Source organism: Brassica napus, chromosome A7 (assembly GCF_020379485.1).
Source record: "Brassica napus cultivar Da-Ae chromosome A7, Da-Ae, whole genome shotgun sequence".
NCBI classification, from domain to species: Eukaryota; Viridiplantae; Streptophyta; class Magnoliopsida; order Brassicales; family Brassicaceae; genus Brassica; species Brassica napus.
In genome coordinates, this window is record NC_063440.1 from 26,634,735 (window position 1) to 26,662,152 (window position 27,418).

Genomic DNA, 27,418 nt, shown 5'->3' on the forward strand with positions numbered 1-27,418 from the left:
GCCCAAAAACATTACTGAATCCGAGGTTATTACGACGCCGTTTTCTCTTAAACCCTTTAACTGGGCCTGTTGGGCCTATGATTTTTCATTTAGATATTTAGTTACAGGCTTACAGCTGGAAGGAGATTTGAAACTAAAAAGGACACGTTTATACAACCAAATAATAAAAAAAAAAACCTAAAAAGACATATACTTGTCTTGCTCTGGTAATAATGATCATTTCGCTGTCTATACTCTTTTAATCTTGTAGAAACTCTCTAAAACACCTTACCGACTCATTCTCTCCAGATGAGCAGCGACGGAGGAGGATCTCGTCGCATCAGATGGCTGCTAGGTTTCGGCTTCTTCGTCCAAGGGTTCAGAGGCTTCCCATGGCTCGGAGCCAATTTTTTCCTCACCGACGAGCTCCGCGTCAATCCTTCAGTGTTGCAGCTTCTCCAGAATTCCGCTAATCTCCCAATGGTCGCTAAACCAATATACGGCGTCGTTTCAGACGCTGTCTACTTCTTTGGCCAGCACCGTGTCCCTTACATCGCTTTTGGAGGTAAATAAAATACTATTCAACCCGATCACAACAATCATCACAACGGTGTCGTTTTATGTTTTCCTCTGTTTTGCAGCGTTGCTACAAGCAGTCTCATGGCTTGCGATAGCTTTCTTGGCGAGATCAAATGTGTCGATCCTAGCTTTATCGCTCTATCTTCTCCTTAGTAACCTCGGCGCTTCGGTTGTAGAAGTAGCTAACGATGCTATCGTCGCCGAAGCAGGAAAGCAAAAGAGCCTTTCAGGTGAGCTGCCTTCGTTTGTTTGGATGGCGTCTTCTCTCGGTGGGATCCTTGGGAACCTCTTAGGTGGAATCGCTATCAAAACGTTTTCCTCTCAGTCGACGTTTCTAGTATTCGGTCTGTTAGCTCTTCTTCAGTTCTTGGTAACTATAACCATCAGAGAAAAGTCGTTAAACCTTCCGGAGAATCATTCTCCTTCTGGTGGTGGTGGTGGTATCAAGAGCCATGTCTCTGACCTTTCGCGCGTGCTGAGGAAGCCGGAGATATCTTACTCCATAGCGTGGATGGCGTTGTCCACCGCTTTGGTTCCTGTTCTTACAGGGACTATGTTCTTTTACCAGACAAAGATCTTAAACATCGACGCCTCATTGTTAGGAATATCCAAGGTTGTTGGTCAGGTTGCTATGCTACTATGGGGCGTTGTTTACAACCGTTGGCTTAAAACTACCTCCCCGAGGAAGCTGATCGCAGCCATTCAGGGAACTATAGCTGTCTTCGTGGTGTCTGACCTCTTGTTCGTGAGAGGAGTGTACAGAGACTTGGGAGTGGCGGACTCAGTCTACGTGCTATTCGTTTCGGGGATCTTGGAGACGTTGTTTTATTTCAAGAACCTGCCGTTCACGGTGTTGATGACGAGGCTGTGTCCTCGCGGGTGCGAAGGGTCTCTCATGGCGTTTGTCATGTCGGCTATCGCTCTCGCGTTTATAGTCAGCGGGTATCTTGGGATCGTTCTCGCGTCGTTTGTTGAAGTAACGGTTGATGATCACTCGGGGTTTGCTGGTGGGTTGGCGGTAGAAGCGGTCTGCGTTGTGGTTCCGCTGGTGTTCACCTCGTGGATATACGATGAGAAGGAGGGAGCAGAGGAGAAGAGTAAAAAGAAAGAATGAGTTTTATTTAAAAACTTTTATTTGTACATGTTTGTGACATTTCTTATTGTGTTTTCTTTGATTTGGCTTCACACATATCAAAGATCTTGTCCATGGCAGTAGAAGTATACTTTGTATGTTTACTGGTTTTCTTGATTGTTTAACGATCGTTTTTTAACATCTATTAGAGACAAATCATATAAGGTTGAGAATGTAATGCTTTTCCTGTTGGAAAATGTCATAATGTGATTTTCTTTTGAATAAATTCGAATCCGAACCGACCCACCCAAAACCGAACCGATAATTTATAAATACTTATTGGATCCAAAATTTTCTACCGTAAGAACTGGTACCGAAAAACATTGACTCGGATCCGAAAAAAACCGACTCGGATTGATTCGACGATTCATGTCTGAAACATGATATCCAAAACTATGAGTTTTGTTTCCTATTTTCTATATTTTACTTTATGATCTAGTTAAAATAATTTGTTGTTAAAATTTTTATTATTATTTTTGTAGTATTTTGAAGTAATATGAAAATTTAAATATAAACTTTAGAGCTTAAAAATATTTTGTTTTAATTATTAATAATTTATTTTATGCTATTTTGTAAAATTTTGATATATTATATATATGACAAATTTTGACTAAATTTGATAGAGTTTAGGCATTTTATATTTTTTTCATGTCCTAAACATCCAAACCCGATCCGGACCCAAAAATTATGAGTATTTTTAGGTATTTCAATTATATATTTGAACTGATCCGGATTCAAAAAGAACCGATTCGAATCCGAACTGAAAATTTACAAGTACTTATTAAATCTAAACATCTATACCGAATGATCTAGATCCAAGAAAAACCGGCCCAATCTCGACTCGAAAACCGAAAGCCAATGGTTAATATGTAAAGTGCACCATATTTAGAACATCTCCAACCCCAATCTAAAATAGAATTTAGAATAAAAAATACTTCAATGATATTCTATTTCTCACTCTATAATAGAGTGAAAAATAGGTTTACTCCAAATAATAGAATAATTTGTAGTTTTTTTTGTTCATTGCTCTATTTTCTTCTCTAAAATTGAATAGAATTGGAGCAAACTCAAACTCTATTATAGAGTTATTCCAATAGAGTAAAAAATAGAATAAGTCATTGGAGATGGTCTTATAGAACAGGCAAAACTCAAAATCCACAAGGTCCGACCCGAATCAAACCAAATTAAACCGAACACCCACCATTCTCTCAGACCATTGATCAACACAAGTTTGTAGATTTTGTCACTTAGGAAGAAAACAGAGAAAGGACAACAACCGCTGCTCACAAAAGTATGAAACTTTCAAAATCATTCTTCTTCAGGTAAGTGTATAGTCTTTGCTTTGTGTTACTTACGCGTTTCATATGAAAGTTATATGATCTTAATTCTTAAGTAATCTCTCAGGAGTCAACGCGTGTCTAGAATTTTCTAATCAGAGGACGAATGAGAGGAAACTCAAACATCGTCAATTTATGGAAACGGAGGCGAAAAGTTTACATCTTTCTCAGTGAGATAGATTCTCCACTCCAAAAAGATTCAACCTTTTTCTGGAAGACGGTATTGTATTCTGCAATTGGCTCATCATCTGTCTGTTAATAATCCTCTCCGCGGAATCGAATCGTCTCAACTTTGGTTTTGCTCCGTTTGTTACTTTGTTTCCTCTTCAATCTTCATTTTCACCTTTTTAGAAAGTTTTATGTTTTGTGTGTTTGCGGCCAAAAACTGTTTTGACTTTTGATTCTGATTCGTTTTTAGCTGTTCGATCACTTCACACTTTCTCTCTAATGGGTATATATATGCAGGAGGATTGTTTGTTTAAAGGGACTTTGTAGAAGCACATCATCTCAAGAAGACATAGCTGTGTAGCTTCTTTCTCGTCCTCTTTGGTATTTGATCTTCCTTTTGTTCTTTAAATCTAGAGGTTTTTGCTTTGTGTATGATCAGAAAGATTTAAGTCTTTTATATAATGAATGAATCATTCTTAGTTTTTGCTATTGTTGCATTTATCCCTTCCTTATGCAAATATATGGTGTCTTTGCAGGCAATTGTTAAACTTTGAACTCATTTCTCAGACATGGGCTACTATAACAATGTAAGTGCCCCTTTTTGTTTTCTTTCTTGTTACATAGAAAGTTCCATCTCTCGTTGATTTATTTAAAAGCATGTTTACTTAAATTGCAGGTCTTTGATGGATGCAATGACCAAACTGATATCGGTATGTTCTTAATCACCAAAGATTTAATATAGTATTGAGCCTTGTCCATGAGTGTACTTATGTAACGTCTCTTGCTTCTCTATATATCAGGTGCGGTTATGCGTAATGGAAGGGAAGTCATTCTCCAGGTAAGCTTGCAGTGGCTCATCCTCTAAAGTAAACGTTCAATCTTTTGGTTTGGATCCTAAGAGAAAAACTCTGTTTCAGGCATATAACTGGGAGTCTCACAAACACAACTGGTACAAAAACTTGGACGCAAAAGTTCCAGACATCTCAAAATCAGGCTTCACTTCCGCATGGCTCCCACCACCATCTCAGTCTCTCGCACCAGAAGGTTACCTTCCACAGGACCTTTACTCGCTAAACTCAGCGTACGGCTCCGAGCACCTCTTGAAATCCTTGCTTGGCAAGATGAAACTGTACAAAGTCAGAGCCATGGCTGATATAGTCATCAACCATCGCATTGGCACTACGAGAGGACACGGTGGAATGTATAACCGCTACGATGGGAGCTCGCTACCATGGGATGAACACGCTGTTACTTCGTGTACAGGAGGAAAAGTGAGTGATGATGATAATGATTCATCTTTCTAAAGTTTTTTTGAACAAATCATTAGAGCTTTTAAAGAAAACGTTTTTTTTTGTTAGGGGAATCGAAGCACGGGAGATAATTTCAATGGAGTTCCGAATGTTGATCATACTCAACACTTTGTTAGGAAAGATATTATTGGTTGGCTTCGTTGGTTGCGTAATACAGTTGGGTTTCAGGACTTTCGTTTTGACTTTGCTAGAGGGTAAGAAGGTGATTTTGATTAGCTTTTTTTGTTTGTTGTGTGGAGGAGTTTTTTTTAATATGTGAAACTGTGTATAGCTATTCAGCTCAGTATGTGAAGGAATACATAGGAGCAGCGAAACCGTTGTTCTCGGTTGGTGAATGTTGGGATTCTTGTAACTACAATGGTCATGGTCTTGACTATAATCAAGGTTTCATAACTCTTCTTCTTTCTTCTTATACCGTTTTAAATGTTTTCACAACTGGTTTCAATCATACAACTCTGTTTTTACCAGTGTTCTAAAAATCGGTCTAGGAGCCTAAACGAAACATTTTTTCTTGAACCATATTTAAAGTTGGTTTAGGTGTTTTAAAAAATCGGTCTAAACTGTCGAATCGGGCCTAAACGAAACAATTTTTCTTGAACCATTTATAAAGTTGGTTTAAGTGTTCTAAAAATCGGTCTATGCCTAATCAATAATCCCTTCTAAAACGTCTAATTAACATTTGTCTTTACTATTGTTGAAATGATAAAACTGTTTTTTATTCCTTCTTTGTAGATAGCCATAGACAGCGTATAATCAATTGGATTGATGCCACGGGACAGCGTTCAGCTGCATTTGACTTCACGACTAAAGGAATCCTGCAGGTATATATGCAAATTGTTCGTTTCAGCTCCTTGTGTATATGATTTATAGTTTCTTCAATTTATTGAATCTCACATGTTATTTGATGATATACTATAGGAAGCTGTGATGGGACAGTATTGGCGTTTACGTGATGCACAAGGGAAGCCACCGGGAGTAATGGGATGGTGGCCTTCAAGATCTGTCACGTTCCTTGATAACCACGACACTGGTTCTACACAGGTTATGTCACATAAATATATATTCTATGCACTTCGGTTTGCTAAACAGAGTCCGCATGTTTGCTTACTTTGTATGGTTGTTTTTTGTTGCTCTCACAGGCTCACTGGCCGTTCCCTTCACACCATATTATGGAGGTAAACAAAACAACAATCACTTCCTTGCGTTTCAAGTTTTCTCTAATCAAAATAATGAAAGAAAGATGTGTGTTTGTGTCTATGCAGGGCTATGCATATATACTTACTCATCCAGGCATCCCATGTGTGTTCTATGATCACTTCTACGATTGGGGAAGCTCCATTCATGACCAGATTGTCAAACTGGTATGTTTGTTCACTTTCAGTCTCTCCTGTTAATCTATGCAAACCACGAGCTGATGTTTTCAGTTGGTTCTAAAACCGGTCTTCTTTCTTTTTGTTCATTGACAGATTGATGTTAGGAGGCGACAAGATATTCATAGTAGGTCAACGATCCGTATTCTGGAAGCAAAGTCTAACTTATACGCAGCCATTGTTGGTGAGAAACTCTGCATGAAGCTTGGAGACGCCTCTTGGTGTCCTTCTGGTAGAGAATGGACTCTAGCAACAAGTGGCCATCGCTATGCCGTCTGGCACAAGTAAAATCTTGTTGTGCACCTCTTTTACTTTTAAACCTTCCTGCTCGTCTCGAAGGTTCTGGCTTTCAGAGTCCATAGATATAATTCACTTTCTATCCTGTATCTTAACTATAAATAATGTGATGTCCACCACTTGCGTCTTCATGCGCCATATGTTACAAGTTATCTACATGTTCAATTTATAAAGTACTGAGCACTATTCGTCGGTTGACTTGTGTTGTATTTTAAAAGATTAAGTATCCAGTTTGCAAGATAAAAAACTCAAAAAAGTATCGAAAAGGTACATGATCGAAATTGCAAGGGTTTATTAGTAGGATTAACCATTACTTACATAGCTAATTATATGGGCAAAAGACTCGAAACCATATAGATGTGTATATTCCTTCCAAAAGATATTTTTTTAAAAATATAAGGAAGTGCAAAAAATTAATGCGCGAGTTATTAGTGGCCATTAGACTGAGACTAGAGGAGCAGAGAAAACTTATAAAGCAGTTGATGTGTATATTATATATTCATAGGAGTTCATGATTCTTATTTTGAAACTTTAACAACAAAAGCCCTATACCCTTTTTTGCCTTGCAGCATATCATGTCTTATCGTTTGAGGTTTGACCCAACACACAGTCTTTTCCAACTTATTTTTTTGTACATTGGACTAGTTTTGTTTGTTGTTTCAGTCGTGTATATTTATATTTTCAAAACTTGGGAACTGCATAAAGAACAAAATCGATTCAATCATGAACACCATTCTGGCTTCACGTGACATGCAGGATTAAAAGATATTATACTAATTTTTCTTCTTATTTGTTTAATGGTTATGGACTAGAGCTACAAGGCTTATTACTACTTTGATAAAGCAGATATATGAAACAGTATGAGAAATTAAGCAGTTGTTAACCGGAGAAAACGATGTTGATGATGATGAGCATGTGATAGAGCGAGAATGTCCCGTTTGTAAACACAGTCCCATCATGCAGCTAACGTCTAAATGATATCGACCCCATAACTTTTGCTGTATAAAGAGAATGTCCCGAAGATGGTGCACAAAAGAAAACTTTCTAAAAGCAAACCAAAAGAAGTGTTGACGTTTTTTGACAGTAGAGTTCTCATTTTCATGCCTTTAATCTGAAAATCTATTAACGTTTTCACTTTGATCGTTGATCGATCACGCATGAATAACATTTTTTTAAAGATCTCTGTGTATCGTATAATTACAAAATCGTATTTTGTTGTAAAAACACTGTGACACTGTTATACTTTACTATTCTAGACACAATATCCGAAAATTCATGTATGTATGTTCGTCTTGTCATGAATTTTTAAAATATCAAAACGTGTGTAAATAGATCGATGGCTTGTACGTATTATGGAGAGTAACATGTGATCAGACAATTCTTAAATAGGTTTAGTCATACCTCTGACTATTCGACAAACCCGACGTTTCATTTTTCTACTTTTTATTCTTTATAAACTCGATTTGGTCGAGAGAGTATTAACTTCGTTTTACCGATTAATTCAAATTCAAACAAAACAAATACGAAACCTAGTTTGTCAACCTGGTTCATATCTTCTTCAACAAAACTGTATTATAGCCATTCAGACTAACTTTGAAGATTCAGCTTCTTTCTTTTGTATATATATAGTTCATATATATAATTACAATGATTTTATTAGTAAATAGGCAATAAGATATTACAAACGTATACGACTTGAATTCCTCAAAGAAATGAATGAAATCCAACTAAATCAACATGTCATTATTTTCTACTGAATTGTGGTATAATGTATGATGGTTCGGTTCTGTGATTTAAAAATGTAGATTGAAAGTTAGTAAGAGGTGGGGATTTATGGAGAGACCTGTTTGGGTGGAGTGGTAGATTTTGAGGCAATAAATAGTGGGAAAATTATTAGTTGTTGCAGTTAATGCACGCAAGGCATGCAATGTTTACTCATCCATACTTCTAATAAAAAGTTAATTTTATTGGAGTGTGTTCCGTTTATTAAGAAAATACTGTAACCAGTGAATAAAATAAGAAGAAAACAAGATTTCAAAACAAATTGTCACAAGGAATAAATGAGAAACTTTGCAGGTTGTGGGAGTGATGAGTGCGACATATCAAACGACAGAAGGGAAAATACGATCTTATAATAAATTATGAAATGATGTCATTTTAATTGTATTTTTTCGTCATTTGAAGTAAGAAAACAAACAGGGATGGACCTTATTCTTGAATACTTTATGGAGTATGTAGCGTATCATGGTTAATTACTAGGTTAAAAGGTTAAACTTATTTTATTTCTAAAATATGTGCAAGTATTTAGATGAGCCTAGGATTCTGCAATCCACTCCATGGTGGAGTAGTAAATGGACCCATCAGTTGGAAGTTGCCTCCCACAGAAGTCAGAGATTTGTTTAATTTTACATGATTCTCATTTCTCAAGAATATATAATACGAGTACTTTAAAACAATTACTTCTCTTTTGTATTTCTTAATTTTAAAGTTTACATATATACATGGTATAAACAAAAGAATTTGTAAAAATGTAAAAAATGTTTTGAAAATGACAAGAAGATAAACTCTATTTATCTCTCTCTTTCTATTAGCTTCCAATTAATGTAGCATGGGTCGTAATATGTCCATTGTCAAAGTTCGGAGGAGATTTGGGAAGAAAAGATACCAAGCTTGTTGGTCGGACCATTTATCGAATCAAACAACTCCTATCATCGAAATTTTTATCAAAATTATTCAATGATTGTTATGGACGCACGCAACTACCCTATTAATATCGGGACTCAAACGAGTTTTTTTTTTTTTTTTTTTTGTCACTAAGGACTCAAACGAGTTAAAGAGTTATTAAACGTGGACTCTCGTTGACAATTTAGTGTGTTCGACAACATGGTCGTGACTCGTGATTCTAAATTTGCTTGTAACATTTGACTATCTTCTTTACGATTATAATTTTGTTATCCAGTTTGCAACTTTTTAATTATATTTTGTCAGTTCAGTAGCATTATAAATTAAAAACCATAGTCAGCTAGAAAATGTGGTGCCGTTTAACTTGTGGTCCGGACAAAAAGTATGGAAAGGAGGAAGAAAAAGTGAAAAACGAACGGTAGGTCGTATGCATAAAAGAGAACCCCGGCCCGTTGAGTTTCTTTTGACATTAAAAAAGAGAGAGAAACAACCAAAAGAAAAGTAAAACAAAAATCCATAGAAATTTGTTTAGCTTATAGTATTAGGTTTCTGTTTTCATGATATCTTCTTCGTTTATAGCATCTCTCTCTCCCTTCACTGTTTTTCTGTTCATAGTTGTTAGATCTTATGTCTTTTCGAATCTGAATCTTTAAACTGATCTCCTCTCCTTTGATTAAACCCATCCATTTAGTTTCCAGCTTTCGAGACGTTTGTTGTTCGATCTTCTCCGTAGCTTTGTGACAACAGATTCTAGGGTTTGGTTTCTTTTTTTTTCCTTAATAAAATATTTATCAGTTCATAAATTTCTTGCTATACAACAATTCTACATACACTATCATTTAGAGAAAACCATCTGCTCCTTTCTCTACCTCATAAATACTCTCTCACTATTGTTCTATCGCTCTAGGTTTTCGCTTTATCTTTTGTTCTCTTCTTTTATATTGAAACACTTTTTGCTCCTTGCCGTATATAAAAGGTAAAGTTTGGATCGTTAACCCTTTTGATCATGTGGGTTTGACAAAAGAATTTCTTACAGAGTTCTTTGGCATTCTGTCCACCTCCTTTCTGAATATATTTGTGTATAAGTGTACGCAACTACGTTGTGTTTTGTGTGAGGAGGTGGGCATACTGCCAATAGAGATCTGTTGGGGTTTCTTTGTAAAACCCCTCATGATTTCATGTATTCAAGATAGTACATTGGCTCATGGTAATCAAGATCTCTAAGATCTGAGTTTGAAGAAAAACGGTATTATCTCGAATTCACTTAACCTTATTATATGTGTCGTTACTTCTTGTATTCTATAAAGTCAATTTACACATTTCCTGTCTCTTTTGATTTGATTGATTTCTCAGAAGTTTTTTTTTTTTGCTTTCCTTGGTCCTTGAGTCTCTAATCTTTTGTTGGGTTTGTAAGATTTATCACGTTCATCACATGATTGTTGGAAACTCTACATCTCATAAATTCTCAATGGCGGTGACCGGTGTGAGGTTAATTTGGGAGTAGTGGTGGCGTTGGAGACGTTTACATCATCCAGGAAAGGGTAAAATCATTAAAAAGAGGACCCATTACTCGATTTGAGATAATATGAGAATATTGTTGTGATGGAAAAGGAGAATTTGTTCTACCTTTTATGTTTTTGAAGCCCACACAATGTTATTATGATGTCTTGTTTTCTTGAAGTTGGAATCTATATTTAACTGGTAACTTGTGTTTATATGTAAAATTGCATGTTCCTATGTTGTGTGTGATGATAATGTTTAATCTGTTAGCATGTTTGGAGAAAAACCAAGTTCAAACTTAAAATAGCTATCGTTGTTTGACGACAAAAAAAAAGAAGCTATTGTTGTTTTTTTCTGTAAGTTGGAATGTATGAACATGTAAAGTCATAGGTTTCTTTATTATGTGGTGATAATATATGTTGAATCTTTAACATTCTGATGAGTAGTTTACGAGGTATTTAGGCTCTGCTATATTGTAGTCTTTTAATTGTTTTGATAAAAAGGTTTTTGTTGCTAATCCAAAATAGATTGTCTTTATACTTTGTTATTTCTCCTTGCATTGTAGTTATAAACTTATAAAACAAAAATGAGTCGAAAATCCTATAAATTTATCTCCTTAATAGAGGTTTTAGATGGTTCGAAACTGTTTTGCAATTATCCATGTCATCAAATTAACCAAGAAGCTAGCTGCTTTAATGAAGGATGAGGTGAAATCAACCAAATGATCCGAGTTATATATATATATATATATATATATTAAATGGTGTTTTATTTCTGTTTTTTCTTTTAATCTTTACGCAGGCAAACTAACCTATGGATGGTAATACGACTTTACGTGACTGAGTAGACATGTATAATGCACGACGTCTTCGATGTGCCTACGGTTCTACAGATTAAATAAGGAATATATTTTATTTGTTTATATACTTTACCATTAGTTTAGAAATACCATTGAAAATAATAAATGAAAAATATACAGTTCAGCTAAACCTTTCCCTAGTAGCCTCATCATTGGAACTGTGTCAGTTCCATTTAAATCATCCTTTCAAGGCAATCTCCAACTTTATTATATCTACCGCTTCGTAGCTATGCGCGCGTGACCCGCGATTCCCAGTGTCAGTTCCGTTTCACCGTTCCCGTTACGTAGGTCAATGTTATTAGTAGTATTATCACTATTCTCACGTTCAGTCAAATCACAAAGACTCCATTAGTTGCTTTCTTTATGGGAGTCTATCGTGTAGAGTATGATTAGTCTTCTGCAAACTGCGTGAACACAATTTAATGCAAAAAAAAAAAAACAAATTGCAGTAGTCCAAAGCCTACTGTTAAGACTAAACGGTGAAAAGTCTCTGTCACCAGTGTTTACATGTTTCAACACAAAAAAGGAGTGTTGATGGGCTTTTATATAATGGACTCAACCTTGTCTTTGAAAATATGGGCCTTGGGCTATCTACTAAAGGCTTTTTAAATATAGTTCCAGATTATCCTATGCATCAATCTAGAGAAGACCGATGCTGAAAGCGTTTGCACATCACGCGCGTTCTCAAATTCTCGCGTTTGTTACAGTCCCAGCAATCCATTTCCGCTTCACGCGCCGCCTCCGTTTAAATATCTTGCGCAAATCTTCTTCTTCTTCTCTTCTCCTCCTCAACGAAGCCTTCTCAAATCGACGCGTGTCTAATTCTCGTCGTCACTCCTCGTCGTCTTCTTCTTCTTCTTCCCGTCCCAGCTCAGCGATCATGGGATCTTCTTCGGCGCTAGGCGAGCTACTACACTATCCTTCGGCTCGGCGCGATGACTCCGTCGTCGAGGATTATCACGGCGTTAAAATCGCAGATCCGTATCGTTGGTAAGCGTTTCGTTCTCACCTTGCTGCATTCGTTTAGGTTTGTGAGATTTTGAATCACAATTTGGATTTGACTTTGAGATTGATGATACCTGGATTGTGATTTGATAGGTTAGAGGATCCTGATGCTGAAGAGGTGAAGGAGTTCGTCGAGAGCCAAGTGAAACTGACTGATTCCGTGCTTGCAAAATGCGAGACGAAGGAGAAGCTTCGTGAGAATATAACGGCTCTGTTTGATCATCCGCGCTACGAGTCACCGTTTAGGCGAGGGGATAAGTACTTTTACTTCCACAACACCGGCCTACAAGCCCAGGATGTGTTGTATATGCAGGTGCTTTGTTAACGCTTATGGATTTTATATCGTCGACCTTTGTTTGCTTATTGACTTTGATTGCTACCGTGTTCAGGATGACTTGGACGCTGAGCCAGAGGTTTTGCTTGATCCGAACACTCTTAGTGATGATGGAACAGTGGCTTTAAACACCTTTTCTGTTAGCGAGGATGCTAAGTACTTGGCCTATGGTCTTAGTTCGAGTGGTAGTGACTGGGTGACGATTAAGCTGATCAAGATTGAAGATAAAAAAGTGGAGCCTGATACTTTATCATGGGTATGGTGATTAAGCCGGTATTGATTAGTGGTATTGATCAATAAAGTTCGACCAACAATAGTTGTATTGATCCTTTAAACAGGTTAAGTTCAGTGGGATTACATGGACGCACGATAGTAAAGGATTTTTCTATGGTCGCTACCCTGCCCCTAAGTAAGTCACTATATATTACTTAATTTCTGGCTTAAGAGATGGACAAGATGTGTTGGAAGAAGCCTTTTAGTGTAGTTCAGATAGTTTAGCTGCTCTGCGCGTCTGATTTGTTTTTCTTCTGCAGGGATGGAGAGGGTATCGATGCTGGGACCGAGACTAACTCCAACCTATATCATGAGTTGTATTACCATTTCATTGGGACAGATCAGTCTCAAGATATCTTGTGCTGGAGAGATTCTGAGAATCCCAAGTATATGTTCGGAGCTGAAGTCACTGACGATGGGAAGGTAACACAAGCAGTTCTTATCTTGGGTTATTTAACTTTGATTAAGCTCTTAAAACTCACCTTTTTCCTATGGGTTCTGTTAGAAAAGCATTTTGATTCATTTCCTTTTATTGAATACGCTCATGGCTTCAAACTACGTAGATCCGTGATTTTATCCAGAACTTCCGTTGTTAGTTTTGGGTTCCGATTTAAATTTCATCATGTTGTATCTTCATGCAGTTTCTAATCATGACCATTGAAGAGGGTTGTGACCCTGTCAACAAGTTGTACTACTGCGATCTGTCTTCACTTTCTGGAGGTCTTGAAAGTTTCAGAGGAAGCAGCAGTTTTCTTCCGTTCATTAAGCTTGTTGACACACTTGACGCACAATATAATGTTATCTCAAATGATGAGACTCTGTTTACTTTCCTGACAAACAAAGATGCCCCTAAGTACAAATTAGTCCGGGTTGATCTGAAGGAACCAAACAGCTGGACTGATGTTGTTGAAGAACATGAAAAGGATGTCCTAGCGTCGGCTTGTGCAGTCAATGGGAATCAACTGGTCACATGCTATATGAGCGATGTTAAGCATATTCTGCAAATTAGGGACATGAAATCTGGCTCTTTGCTTCACCAATTACCTCTAGATATTGGTTCAGTATCTGATGTTTCTGCTCGGCGCAAGGACGATACCTTCTTCTTTAGCTTTACTAGCTTCCTCACTCCCGGTGTGATATACAAGTGTGACTTAGCCAATGAAGCTCCAGAAGTTAAGGTATTCCGAGAGGTCGCTGTACCCGGATTTGACAGGGAGGCGTTTCAAGCCACTCAGGTAACACATTATCTTGTACCATCGTCCTATTTTTTTAATATTTATTTTGTTTTTGCGTATGTTAGAGTTGCTTTTGGTCCTCTTCATAGGTCTTCTATCCTAGCAAGGATGGAACGAAGATACCAATGTTTATTGTGGCGAAAAAAGATATCAAGCTAGATGGATCACACCCATGTTTGGTCTATGCATATGGTGGTTTTAACATAAGCATAACACCATCTTTCAGCGCAAGTCGCATTGTGCTTAGCAAGCATCTCGGTGCTGTTTTCTGCATTGCAAACATTCGAGGTGGTGGGGAGTATGGGGAGGAATGGCACAAAGCGGGTTCACTTGCCAACAAGCAGAACTGCTTCGATGACTTCATATCTGGGGCAGAGTATCTCGTGTCCGCTGGTTATACACAACCCAGCAAGCTGTGTATCGAAGGTGGCAGTAACGGTGGACTCCTGATCGGTGCTTGCATTAATCAGGTAAGTCTACACAGATACATAGTAAGCTGATCATTTCGTTTAGTTGGCACACTTAGAGATGAAAGTTTTAATTCTGTGCAGAGACCCGACCTTTATGGTTGTGCTTTGGCTCACGTGGGTGTCATGGATATGCTACGGTTTCACAAGTTCACCATAGGTGAGTTCAGTTATCTCCAATCTTTTTTCGTTCTTTAATGTATTCATAACTCAAGAGATGTTATGTATGCATAGGCCATGCATGGACTACTGACTATGGTTGTTCCGAGAATGAAGAAGAGTTTCATTGGCTGATAAAGTGAGTGTTTATATCTGATGTTGTGCTGATTTGTTTCCCAATGTTGATACAAAGTTTTAATTTGGTTGTCAAATATTCAAAGGTACTCGCCTCTACATAATGTGAAGAGACCATGGGAGCAACAAACTGGTAATTCAGTTCAGTACCCGTCAACCATGTTACTGACAGCTGATCACGATGACAGAGTTGTCCCGCTTCACTCTCTGAAGTTGCTTGCGGTCCGTTTCCACACTCTTTATTTTTAATATTGGATTTTGACTCTTTCTTAAGGAGTTTTCAATGCATATTGTTAAACTCGTATACATGTTGCAGACGTTGCAGCACGTGCTGTGCACAAGCTTAGAGAACAGTCCACAGACAAACCCCATTATTGGTCGTATTGAAGTTAAGGCCGGCCACGGAGCTGGTCGCCCAACCAAAAAGATGGTAATGACAGAATTCTCAATGCTTAGCTCTTACATCATTTAACATACGGTTTCCATGGCTAACTGATTTTGAAAATGTTAAAACAGATTGATGAGGCGGCTGATCGTTATTCGTTCATGGCAAAGATGGTGAATGCTCCATGGACTGAGTAAAACAACAAATAAATTCCTTACCGTCAAGCACCTGAGAAGTTTCTCAGTTTGTTCTGTCCAAAAATGGATTTTGTATGAGTTACATTTTAAAAAAGGTTTTTCACAATTTTCATCTTTTCATTTTACGAGTCTGTTGAGACTTTTTGATATTTACCCGGAACATGGACCAAGTCAAGAAAGTTTATTACCTTATTGAACGCATTTGCATCTTCTGTTTCACCACATTTACAACAACCAACACATGATACAAACATCAAGAATGAAAAAAGGTACTATTTATTTATAGCTGTTTTCAACAAGCAAACTTCAAGAGTCTTTAAAGGGTAACTGTATGCCAGTCCTTAGATGGACAACTTAGGTGAGTAAACTTCTTAAAGAGAGGATGACAAACCACGAATATCAACATAGCCAGATAACACGGCCTTGTTCCTTTCCTTCACTTTCGTCTGATATATAACCCTGTCAATAGATGGAAATCTAAGTTCAGATTTTGCTTTTGTGATATAGAACACAATACATGTGAGGGTGAGAGAGCAAAACTCTACCTCAAGCCTTGGAGCCACATTTCGGTTATCAGAGTTTCACCAGGGAAAACAGTCGCGAGGAATCGTCCAGAGATGGTTTTGACAGCACTTGGGTCACCCTTGCATATACACTTGATGATGGCCTTTATTGCAAACCCGAGCGTACATAGTCCATGCAGTATCGGGCGTGGGAATCTTCATTCAGCGCAAGTTAAAAAAAAAACAAAGTATCAGTCGCTGCAGTATTAATAGATCTTAGCTTCACACTGATCTGAAGTAGCAGCTATAGAAGTGGTCTACTAACCCGGCAAGTTTTGCAACGTTTGGATCTGAATGCAGAGGATTATAGTCACCAGAGAGCCTATAGAGTAAAGCCTGCAGATAAATATAAAATGTGCAGGACTTAGCAAAGTAAACCTCAATTAACAAAAGTTACCAAACAAGAGTTATACACTATCAACTTGCCTGTGAAGGTTGAGTGCGCTCTTCGCACACTGCAGAGGGTTGTGTTTGGGGGATTTTCACAGCTAAGCCCTGGTTACTTGGATAGTTTTTGTAAGAAAATGGCTTAGATGAATTTGAGAAACCACCAGCTCCTCGTAAGAAAACAGTCGTTCTGCGGAGTAAAGTCCCAAACTAGTTCACGAGTTTCGAAGCTAAAACTCCCAGGAAAAAAAGGGTGCTTCTAGATACATTACCGATTCATGCATAACAGTTCATCTGAACCTTGCTCGTAACTCCTGGTTTCTATTTCAAGGATAGCTGCTTTACCTATACGATTGTCATAAGAGAGCAAACAGATCAACTTCAAAAGCCTTAAAATCTACTATTCTCAATGCTGAATGTATTAACCAAAGTGATTTTCTCTTAAGTTAGGGTGTCACACAAAACAAAACCGTAGTGACAAGTACCTTTATCCTGCAATCCAGCTAGGCTTACTTTGTTAATTAACTGCGTTCAAAAAACAACAACATCAATTCAGAAAAACGAAACAAAGACCATTTTGGAAATAGAAGAAGAAGCCGATGCGAAAGTTCTAGAATCTCTCACGGACCCCCTTAAACCAAAATGTTACTAGAGTACGAGTGTACAATTTCTAGAGGCAGAACTTACAATCAAAACCCTGAAGATAAGGGAAGAACCACAGAACTTACATCTACAAAACATGTGTGTGCATGCATATAAGGGCGGAATATAAACTTACAGAAGCCTTGGAAGGTAATGGCCTGTATATTTCAATGTACTGCTGTCCATGCAACAGGAGACTAGGATCATATCTACAAAAAATATACATAACAAAATCATCATGTCGGTTATCATATCCACTATGTCTTACCATTTAAACTCTCTTACAAGATTACAATGCTTACTTAAAACCTGGCAGATCCAGTCCATTTGACAGAGACCCAAGTGTTAACAGCGAAGCAAAAGTTGGTAGAACCTATAATGAAAAAAAAGCATTAGATGCATCACAATGAAAATCACAATCAATCATTGAGAGAGAGAGATACCTGGATCTGTTCTTGGCCGTTCTCATGATACACAAACTTGAGCTCATCAGAATCAACAGCATCTTGGTTACAAGCTCCTACTCCCAAAGCATAGATTGCTACATCTCTATTTAATTACCACCACAAGTAATCAAATCAATAGATCTCGGCTCCTTATCTACACTCGATATTCAATCGTTTTTCTCCATCGTAGAAATACACAGAAAGAAAGAAGATGCAACAAACCTTTCGTTGTAGGTGTAATGCGTCTGCGATGAGAAAAAAAAAGGTGAGAAATTACAAGATCAAGCTCCGTCTCGAGATATGATGATGATAGGATCATATATTATAAGAAAGTGATACGGAAACAAACCTCGGGAAGCTTGTGAGCGAGGAGTAGATCGGGGTTGAATTCAGAATCGCTAGTCGTCATCTTCTCCGATCAGCGTTTAGCTTCCGTGTAATTTTGCTGTTTCTTCCCTCTTTTCTGCTCAATGATTTTATTAGATAAGACGCTTTACTATAAAATGATAATCAAACGGTGTCGTTTTATGCGATCACTGGAAATTCAAATCTCAATACACTTTACTCGAAGACAGTATTTAATATTTTCAAAATTATCTATTGCGTTATATGCATCATTGTAAATTTCTCTGCCTCACTCATTCAGACAAAGCAGAGGAAAAGAACAACGTACAGGTTTTTGTCGTGTTGTTAAACTATTGTTTTAGTCGTAAACGTAATCTGTTATTCTCATAACACTGAGCATTTAGTCTAGTGGTCACGCTACTATTGTATGTTATGTAATGAGTTTCTAGCTATTATAGTATGCTATGGTTATAGTGTTAGATGGATTGTTTGAAATCTCCTTACTTTAGCTGTTCTGCACATTTGATACTTATCCTGCACTATTTAGATTGTATTCTTGTTAAACAAAATGTAATACTACGCCAATAAGGCTTATGATAGAACTATATCAAATAAAGTTTCCCTCCAAAGTTATTTTTTATATAAAAAGAAAGAATAAGAATTGAGACCTCGAGCTGAGATCGTTACAAACTGACATAATGATTTGACAACAACTCTTCCATCCATTAGCAAAATGAAGAATGAATAAAACAAGAAAACACTCGTCCACAACGAATCAGCTGGCATTGTTGACCATCTCTCTTTATCTCTCCACCGCTCAAAGTGGTCTGGTGCGACGACCACTAGCTCTACCGCAAAGAAGAGCGTTTTTGGGGATTGGGTACTCATCCCTAAGAGAAGTGGACGTTGTGTAGACACGTAGATAGAACTGTTGTCCTAAGTACTGCCTTGCCCAAAATTCTGATCTTAGATTCCACATCCCTACGTTGTCCAGTGCTATGTATATAGCCGTCCATGAACTCGGATACACCTATAGATAAATATAAAATATGAATCCAACGGTTCACATTTCGTCAAAAAACATGCTTAAATTACTAGCTTTTACTGTGAGTTTACCTGAACGGTGCAGCGAGCTACTGCATCACGTAGATTGTACTCGTTCCTACTATCAGGAGTCCATTGCCCACCGTCCATCCTATATCACAATATGACGTTAGTCCAGTTTATATTGGGAGATCGAAAATATCGATCATACCATGTAAAATATAACAAAATAATATATTATTGTGTTTTCCATGGATATATTATAGTTTAAGGTGTAAAAGAAAGACACTTACCCAACAACCCAGAAAGAGTAACCGTCAAGATGCCAGCTCTGGACAATATCCTCAGAGTTCTCGAACACAATCTCAATAAAGGTTCTGTAATCGGTCTGCATAACAGATGTGTCGAGGTAGATTCCTCCACCAGTGGGTTGGCTCTGTATGCTTCCAACTCTGTAAACACCGTCGATCTTGAAGTAGTCCGCGAGTTTCAAAGGAGTGTCTGCCGGGTTAAACGATACACTGTTCACAGCGTATCGTTGCTTCCCGTTGACCTGACCAGCAGAGCTAGCAAGTCTGATGGTTCTTGTGGTGTTTATCATACCGTAGTGGTATGATCCTTGTGGGTTTGGCCTTGGTCCACTCGCCGTAAGGTTAGTCCTACAACACAAAAACATAATAACATAATTAGATAAAAAGCCAAGAATCAAGATTTCTTGTACAGCAAGTAAGGTACCTGATGGCTCGAGCCTGGTTCAAAGACCAGTCGATTTGTATTGTTGGTCCACCGGGAATAGGTCCAGAAACACCACCAGCAGAACCACTGTAACGGAGAACACCAGTGGTGGTGAGGACATCCGAGGTAAACCTAGAAGAGACCACGACGTAATAGTCCTGTGCAGGCTGGTCGGCGGTTACAAGGACCGAGTAAGACTGACCAACGTGAACATCGAGAGAAGAGAAAGTAGTCTGAAGAGTGTGAGTTCCTTCCACTTCAACCACTTTCATCTTGTGGTTCTGAATGCGGAAGTTGAGAGAGTGTTGTAGCCCTATATTGGATATTCTCAACCTGTATGTCTTACCTTGTTCAACATTGAGAGTTGCACCACTCCCACGTCCATTGATGAGGATGCCATCTGGTAAAGGAAGCTTCCTACCACTATCAAGCTGTGCCTTCAAATCCTACAGAAACAAAAAAAACCACATAAATTTTTTTAAACAAGAACAAGAAGCAAAACCTCTAAATATTAAAGAGTTATTTTATACTTATTTCGGAAAGATATTCAAATTATCGAAATTTTATTTATTTAGTTACTCTTTTTTTTTTTAATGAATGCTATATTATACTATGATATATCAAAAAAACCTTTTTAATAATCTAAAAATGTTTACATTCATAATAGGTTAGGCCCTGCCTTGTGGAAGGGTCAACCGCAATAATTACTTACCGTGTGGTTAGATTTGTACCAGTCTCCGATGAGAACTGTGTTATCTCCGGCAGGGTCAGCGAAAGGGACGGGGATACCAGGACGGCTGAGGATACGGAGGCCACCAAAACCACCAGCGGCTTTGTGGAAAGCGAGAGAAGGGAAGTAGTAGAAACTTCCGATCTGATCCTTCACTTGAAGAATGTAAGTGTAGTTCTTCCCCGGTGGGATAGGGCAAGTCGTCCCGTACACTCCGTCCACGTACGAGTTCCTCCTCTGTTGAACTCCATTCCTTCAAAATTATTATTTTCAAAATATTAGTTTTTAACCCCAAGAGTATTATGAATTGTTAATCTAGGCCTTGTCTGGAAAAGTGTGCTTAGAGATCGAATTGATGCGGATACAGCTAATACTTTGGTAAGGTGATGGACCACTTCCCCACAAGTAAATGTCTGAAAATGTAGTTCACAAGTCACTGTAACACCCCATGCAGAAATTATTTTATAATGTGTGTTTAATTGACTTTAACCCTAATTACCCAACTAATTATGTCGTATGTGGGTAAATCATTTATTTTGTGGACCGAGTCCGACATGAATGTGGACAAAACAAAAGTTCTTACGTACTTCATTGTCTTTTTCTTACAAGCACGTTTTATTTTTACGTCATTACTAAAAAAAGCAAAAATACTATTCACGAACCAATAAAAACTAGTGGCCGACTAACTACTACTATCAATCGGACAAAGACAGATTTCGATGTTTAACAGTAACTATATAGTATTAAATTTTAACTAATACTAGTATTTTTTAATTACAGATTTGCAAATTATTTAGATTTAGAATGAGATTTTACCATGAAAGGAGGAAAGGTTCGTCCAGGCTATTGTAGACGTTAATGATGAGATTGTCATTAGTAACGGAGTGAATGTCCGGTCCCGGAAACTGCCCGTTGATCAGAATGCCCTAAACCGGAAAAAGAATGTGAGATCCGCAGCTACAAAAACCGGATCTAAACCAAACCGAAGTCTTGGTATAAATTTAATATTAGTACTGTACCTGCTGGCGAACACCGAGTGGGTAGATATCACCGTAAGTGACGTTCCATTCGAAGAACCTATACGGACTTTCCGCCGTGACGGCGAAAAGAAGCGCAAAGCCGACGATTAATGCGGCGGCGAATGAGGCATTGGCCGCCATGTTTTTTTGGTGAATGAAGAAAGGTATTTCTTGGCGTGATCTCTAGCTCTTTACATGTACACAGATTTGAGTCTAGGAGTGAAGGAGAGAAGAGAGGGAACGTATATAAAAGAGATTAACAGTAGCAAGAGGGGAACGAATAAGAGAGAAGAAAACAAAGGTCAGTGTCGGTGGCTGGACCCACGAGCGACTCTGTGTTACTTTGAAATCTGTATTTGTCTCCCACAATCCACATGGCTAATAAGCAACTTGCCCATTTTTCTATGCCTTGAGCATTAAAAACAAAAAAAAATTAAAGGAGAAATCATAATTATTAGGACTAACGATTATTTGTCGTAAACTTTTGTTAAGTGATTTGATTAACTGTGGGTGATTGATCAAACAAATAGAACATTTTTGTTATCTTTAGTCATTTGTATTAACTAACCATTGACTGTTTTAGAGGGGAAAATCTGTGGTAATTTAGTAGGACACACAACATGACGTTTTTACAATCTCTTACTCGACTCTTTTCTTTTCCAAAAAAAAATTAAAAACTTTTTGTTGTTTTCAATGATATTTTTTTAATTTTTTAATGCACATGTTATTAATTACAAATATAGATATTAAAATAGACACTTTTTATGAATTGTTATTGATTTGGAGTTATATCAAATTGTTTGATATAAAAATTATAAGAAATTGTAATTATTTCTTAATCTGTATTAGAAAATCTAAAACTATTTGTTTGAGAACATTCTTATAGTAAAATATGTTGTTTTAAGGAACGTTTTCAAATATGGATTTGGAGACAAACATCCTAGTGCAATGCTTTATCAATTAAGCAACAACAACAAAAAAAAAGACACAACTAACCGCCTAGACTAAATATTTGACAAATTGATTATAAAAAGTGTGACAAACATGAACATAAACTTCAGAACGAAGATAACACACACACATACACAAAAGCTACAAATAAATAGGCCATCTAAAGTTATATATTCCCTTTATACTATGCCTCTATTATTAATTCGGATATGGAATAATATCGTTTTATCCTCTTTTTTGGTTCTTGTTTGCCCTTTATAGCTGCTAGTAGATAAAGAAAGGGCCCATTCCTGGTTACAAGATCAAATGTATTTTGGAAGTCTAAGTATTAATGTCTTTGGCATATCATAGGTTATATTCCATTTCTCCAACTTAGTTCTTCTGGAGTGCAGAAGCTTTTTTCTTCAGTTGTTATTCTCAAGTTTTGGCTTTGAGTGAATCGAAGGAAAAAACTAGAGCATTAAACTTCCTTGCGTCTACATTTTCCGGATTTGTCGCCAATAAATACGCTCTTTTTTTCTTTCTTGCGTGTCATTAGCACTATTGTCAAATTAAACCTCAATAATCAAGGTAAAGTGAATAGAGAAAATAACATTTTAATTACTAAATAGAGATCTGCTATAAAGAAAAATATAATTGGGTGGAGCAAGCGACGGGTCAGGGCAATTTGAATGTGCCAGTAGGGTCCACAACATGTTAATAATAGTTATGGAATAAAGTTGATATCGATAGGGCCTCTGCATAAATGACAACACTTCAAAAAGATGACAATAATAACCAAAATATATATATATACAAAAGAGATGCAAAACGCGTCAAACTACGTAACAGTGGCTGTAAATGTAATAAGGAACATGCATGGATGAAGTGTTCCATGTGTGGACAACATTCGCCTACATAGTACGGTGATTAGACCATGCAACGGCGTCGTATTACCAGATTGTTGCAAAGCCGAAAAAAGTAGTAAGCAGTTTTTAAATTTCAAATCAGAAGACTTGAGTGGAACAATTAATGCATGATTCTCGTCAAACTATTACCAGGGTGGGTCATTAATGTAGTAAAGTTTTCAATAATCACTAACCAACAACGATGTGTTTTAACATTTTCTTCTATACAGAACCGGTTTCTGCAATTTTAGAGCCTCTTCTCTCTTTAGAAATCCAGAGATCCACATTGCTTGCTCTCAAGAGTTTTCACAGTAGATCCAGCCTTTGTTTCCTTCTTGTGATCACCACCGTTTACACCTCCTCCTCGAGCTCTACCAATGCTCATCTTAGGCAAACCACGGTTCAATCCATCCAACAACACACGCTTTGCACCATTTCTGCATCATCATTTTACTCATCAACTCCAATGTATATCTTAGTCAGTTCTAATGTATATCAAATAACTTAATGTGATAGAGAAAGTTCTTTTTGTTTTGCAAAGTCTCTCACCTGGCTAGAAATGTAGCCGCAACGCTCACACGTCCCTTGCTCAGGCATTTTCGTGGTCGTCGCAATTCTGAAGTCTTCACCGGATTTAATGATATCCAGAATAGCTCTTGGCCTAAAAGTTTATATAATTTTAGTTGGAGATCTACTTTCTTATATGGTTAGGACGAATATAAAAAGCAAAAGTTTGGACAAAGAACCTTAGTCTTTCCAAGTCTTTGATGAACTCACGGGCAAACCCACGATAAGCATTAGGAGAGTATATGCCTACAACACAACAATAAATCAATCATCTCTAATAACATATGTGATGCATTCACCTAGTAGTGAAACTTACATTCGGTTGAGAAGTAATCCAGCTTCTTGAAATAAGCATACGTGTGGCTACTTAAGTTAAGGTTTCACAATATTTTCTTTTAATAAAAAAAATCACTGAGGATTTTTTTTTTTTTTTTTTTTTTTTTTTTTTTGTCAACTAAATCACTGAGGATTTGAAACAGCAAAAGGATATATAACAATCTCTTTCTCGTAAGTATATTTGAATGGTTTACATCTTGGAATCGGACCATCTTCACCTGTAGTGATCGATGTGCACCGACTCAATCTAGCGATATCTCCTCTAAGTATGTTCAAGAGAACTGTTTCAGCTATATCATCTGCGTTATGTCCAGTCACCAGCTTATCTACTTTCAACAACGCAGCTCCTCTATCAAGCGCCTTCACGAAAAACATGAAAACTATTTAAAAAAAACAACTAAGTAGAATTGTTCAACGCTATGAAGAATCATTCAAACCTGGCGACGGAAGACACCACAAAAGGTGCAATTGTTCTTCAGACCAATCATCTTCACAATATCATCCATCGTCCATCCGTACAGATCTTTGTACGAAAGAATCTTAAGAGGCAACCCATACTAGAACCCCCCAAACAAAAAAAAAAAATCTTTAGATGAAAAAAAAAGACTCTTCTATTCAAAAAAAAAAAAAAAGCTTTTACTTGGAGTTCGTTTCTTTTAACGGTCTCGAGAGAATCATCACGGTAACCTGTGATCCCTTCATCAATGGAGAGAAGAAACAGGTCTAGACCGTAGCTGTGACGTTTGTTTAGCTCTGATAAGACATAAGCCAACACCGTTGAATCTGCACCACCAGCAACACAAGCTTTCATACAGTTTAGTTAACAGTCCAAAAGGTAAAAGATATAACCTTTTCCACCGGAGGCGCCTATAGCAACACGCTCGCCGGATTTGAATAGCCCATTGTTGACGATGGCTTGGTGAATCTCCTCCTCGAACACCTCGTAAAAGCACTCTCTGCAGATCTTTTGAACCAATACAATACTCACATCATTTCTCTTACATTAAACCTTTTCAAGTTCTAAGCTTTACATTAACAAAGTAAAACTTGATTAATAAACACAGCCGACGGATTCAAAGTTGGAATCTTTATCGAACCACGAGGATTGAGAACTCTAAATGAATGGCAAAAGCTTCAGATAAGAGGTGAAATATCGGTTGAAGTTTGTTCATAGAGCTAAAAAAAAGAAGAAGAGAGAAGTGAGGTGAGATTACTTGTTGAAGGGTTCTGGGTCTTTTGAGGACGGGTCGTCTCTCGTTACAGATGCAGCAGAGACGAGGAGGCCCTCCTGCTTTCTTGCTCTTCGCTTCGCCTCTCTCCATATCGCCGGTGGATTGAAACTCCGGGGTTTACTAGCCGGCGGCGAGATGCTCGTACCGGGAAAACAAACCTAGTGATATACTTGGAACGACGACGTTCTCATTATTATTTTCCTTAGTGAGGATTTGGGCCTATTGGGTTTTAGCCCATTATAAAAACCCAAGTACAAGGCTATATTTGAACCACAACCATGACTCATGAAGGTGAAACTGACGTCTGACGATGTGCTCCATTGATTGAGGTTTCATTTGATCATATCAAACCTATAAGAGTACTATCATATGTAAAGTTGATCTATAAAAATCTCATTCACTTTCACTTTATACGTTTTTGAGCAAATCAACCACTAGGAGTCATGATAGTTGCGGGTCATGTTGCTTTAATACCAACGCATTTAACTTCATAAATATTACAAGACTTTGTTTCTATCATTCAATTATAAGAGATTACTTAGTCAAGATGGGGTCATGTGTTCGACTAAGAACAATAAACAGAGAAGCTAGATCATTATTAACCTTATGAATAAATGGGACATCTAAATAAATGTTAAAAAGGGAAAATGAAAATAATCATACCATTAAAACAACACCTTGAAAATCATATACAAACATAACAAAGAGGAATCAACAAAGAAACTTAAAAAAGCCAACAAACTTCAACAACACAAAAGCAAAAGATGATCATATCATTCAACGCAAAGAACACATCATCATCATTCATATCTTTAATGATCATCCTTATCCTTCTTCTCCTCCTCTACGGTCTTGGGATGGTACCCTGGAAGCTTCTCCTTAATCTTCTCCAAGATCCCCTTCTTCTCCGCCGGATGCGCTTCCTCCACCGGAGGAGCAACCACCGGTGCCGGTGAAGGCTCTTCAGGCTTCTTCCCGTGTCCTGGAAGCTTCTCCTTCAGCTTATCCATAAACCCTTTCTTCTCCTCCTCTGTCTTCACCTCTCCTTCAGTAGTAGTTACCTTCTTCTTGTCCTTCTTCTTCTTCCTCTTCACACCATCTTCACCTTCTTCCTCGCTTGACTATTGAACCGAACACACATAGTTAGATCATGTTCTAGTTACCATCAAAAGACAAGATCTAACACAACACATATAGATTATGTCCGAATCTTCCAAAATATATTTTAATGATCATACAATATAAACTTACGGAGCTAGAAGAGCTGTCGCTGCGGTGAAGCTTCTCGAGGAGACTATGCTTCTTCTCTTCTTTTTCTTCCTCGTGTTTAACCTCAGGCACCGGCTCTGAGATGTGAACCTTTTGCTCGAACTCAGAGTCGATGGTCTCCTCTGGTTTCGTTTCATCTTTCTTCTTCCCCAAGAAATCGAACAGTCCACGGTCTGTAACCTCGCCGGTGGCCGTTGATGATTCCTCGGTGGCTACCTTAGGTGCCTCATGCTCGTGAACGTTCTTGGTTTCATCTGCCATGGCTATTAAAAAAAGTTTTGTTTGCTTGGTTGATAAGAATACGAAACGATCAGTGTATGATTTGTAAGAGACGAATGATAAAAGAGGTGAAGCGGAAGTGCGTTATATAGTGTGTGAGGACTAACTCTACGCGGATTTCACGCTCTATGATTATTTTTTATTTCGAAAAAATATATAAACTAAAGATAAATTACAAAATGGCCCTACCTCTTTAATTAATCTTTTTAAAAATGTATTAAGAAGAAATCAATAATTAATCATCAAAAGTTTGCTTACGTGTCGGAGACCATTGTATATATTATAAATAGTTTAGTGGATAGCTAAAACAATAACAAAAACTTGGATAAGAATGTTAACTAGATAGATAGACTTAGCCAAAATTTAAAACTAAATTGAGAACTAGTTAGTTTGGATATTACAGTTTAATTAGGCTTTTTACTATTTTAAAGTTTGTTAATTAACAAAATCAGATAGTTTAAAGAGTAAAAAGTCCATGAACTTGAAAAACAGATTTAAAATATATCCTCATAATTCAAAATCTGGAAGTTTCGGGTTTTCTTAATTACAAATCAATAATATAGGGATGAAACTGAACGTTCCA

At 37.4% G+C, this 27,418-nt stretch overlaps 6 protein-coding genes and 1 pseudogene across 8 annotated transcripts; 3 read left to right on the forward strand and 4 right to left on the reverse strand.

The window, feature by feature from the left end:
- Nucleotides 1-187: 187 nt before the first annotated feature.
- LOC106421676 (probable folate-biopterin transporter 7) lies at nt 188-1,831 on the forward strand. The gene is made up of 2 exons (XM_013862517.3): nt 188-544; nt 621-1,831. The coding sequence occupies exons 1-2, from the start codon at nt 289-291 to the stop codon at nt 1,670-1,672; spliced, it is 1,308 nt and encodes a 435-aa protein (XP_013717971.1). The 5' UTR covers nt 188-288; the 3' UTR covers nt 1,673-1,831.
- Nucleotides 1,832-2,857: 1,026 nt separating this feature from the next.
- Nucleotides 2,858-6,370, forward strand: LOC106421656 (probable alpha-amylase 2). Of its 3 annotated transcripts, none has more exons than XM_013862490.3 (14): nt 2,858-3,012; nt 3,095-3,332; nt 3,493-3,576; nt 3,732-3,782; nt 3,872-3,905; nt 3,996-4,033; nt 4,113-4,466; nt 4,554-4,699; nt 4,777-4,889; nt 5,238-5,326; nt 5,424-5,546; nt 5,645-5,680; nt 5,768-5,866; nt 5,972-6,370. In XM_013862490.3, exons 4-14 carry the CDS (start codon nt 3,765-3,767, stop codon nt 6,161-6,163), a joined length of 1,242 nt encoding a protein of 413 aa, XP_013717944.1. In that variant the 5' UTR covers nt 2,858-3,012; nt 3,095-3,332; nt 3,493-3,576; nt 3,732-3,764; the 3' UTR covers nt 6,164-6,370. The 3 variants fall into 3 exon arrangements, with proteins under 3 accessions (XP_013717944.1, XP_013717941.1, XP_013717940.1); XM_013862487.3 differs by having other exon boundaries at nt 3,095-3,322; XM_013862486.3 differs by having other exon boundaries at nt 3,095-3,247.
- Nucleotides 6,371-11,849: 5,479 nt separating this feature from the next.
- On the forward strand, nt 11,850-15,595 carry LOC106421635 (prolyl endopeptidase-like). Its single transcript, XM_013862462.2, has 12 exons — nt 11,850-12,203; nt 12,312-12,531; nt 12,608-12,808; nt 12,891-12,961; nt 13,086-13,248; nt 13,467-14,060; nt 14,150-14,530; nt 14,612-14,687; nt 14,762-14,825; nt 14,908-15,043; nt 15,138-15,251; nt 15,338-15,595. The coding sequence occupies exons 1-12, from the start codon at nt 11,866-11,868 to the stop codon at nt 15,401-15,403; spliced, it is 2,424 nt and encodes an 807-aa protein (XP_013717916.1). The 5' UTR covers nt 11,850-11,865; the 3' UTR covers nt 15,404-15,595.
- On the reverse strand, nt 15,566-18,033 carry LOC106421636 (enoyl-CoA hydratase 2, peroxisomal). Its single transcript, XM_013862463.3, has 11 exons — nt 17,791-18,033; nt 17,664-17,686; nt 17,439-17,544; nt 17,298-17,368; nt 17,132-17,204; nt 16,839-16,878; nt 16,626-16,698; nt 16,393-16,543; nt 16,232-16,302; nt 15,949-16,122; nt 15,566-15,862 (listed from the first exon to the last, which is right to left on the reverse strand). The coding sequence occupies exons 1-11, from the start codon at nt 17,848-17,850 to the stop codon at nt 15,775-15,777; spliced, it is 930 nt and encodes a 309-aa protein (XP_013717917.1). The 5' UTR covers nt 17,851-18,033; the 3' UTR covers nt 15,566-15,774.
- A 370-nt stretch (nt 18,034-18,403) lies between these two features.
- On the reverse strand, nt 18,404-21,576 carry LOC106421641 (L-ascorbate oxidase homolog). The gene is made up of 7 exons (XM_013862467.3): nt 21,315-21,576; nt 21,112-21,221; nt 20,278-20,548; nt 19,566-20,011; nt 19,124-19,489; nt 18,903-18,981; nt 18,404-18,816 (listed from the first exon to the last, which is right to left on the reverse strand). Exons 1-7 carry the CDS (start codon nt 21,453-21,455, stop codon nt 18,604-18,606), a joined length of 1,626 nt encoding a protein of 541 aa, XP_013717921.1. The 5' UTR covers nt 21,456-21,576; the 3' UTR covers nt 18,404-18,603.
- Nucleotides 21,577-23,260: 1,684 nt separating this feature from the next.
- On the reverse strand, nt 23,261-25,526 carry LOC106421642 (annotated as a pseudogene).
- A 409-nt stretch (nt 25,527-25,935) lies between these two features.
- On the reverse strand, nt 25,936-26,970 carry LOC106421664 (dehydrin ERD14). Its single transcript, XM_013862501.3, has 2 exons — nt 26,539-26,970; nt 25,936-26,408 (listed from the first exon to the last, which is right to left on the reverse strand). The coding sequence occupies exons 1-2, from the start codon at nt 26,815-26,817 to the stop codon at nt 26,100-26,102; spliced, it is 588 nt and encodes a 195-aa protein (XP_013717955.1). The 5' UTR covers nt 26,818-26,970; the 3' UTR covers nt 25,936-26,099.
- Between the last annotated feature and the right edge of the window lie 448 nt (nt 26,971-27,418).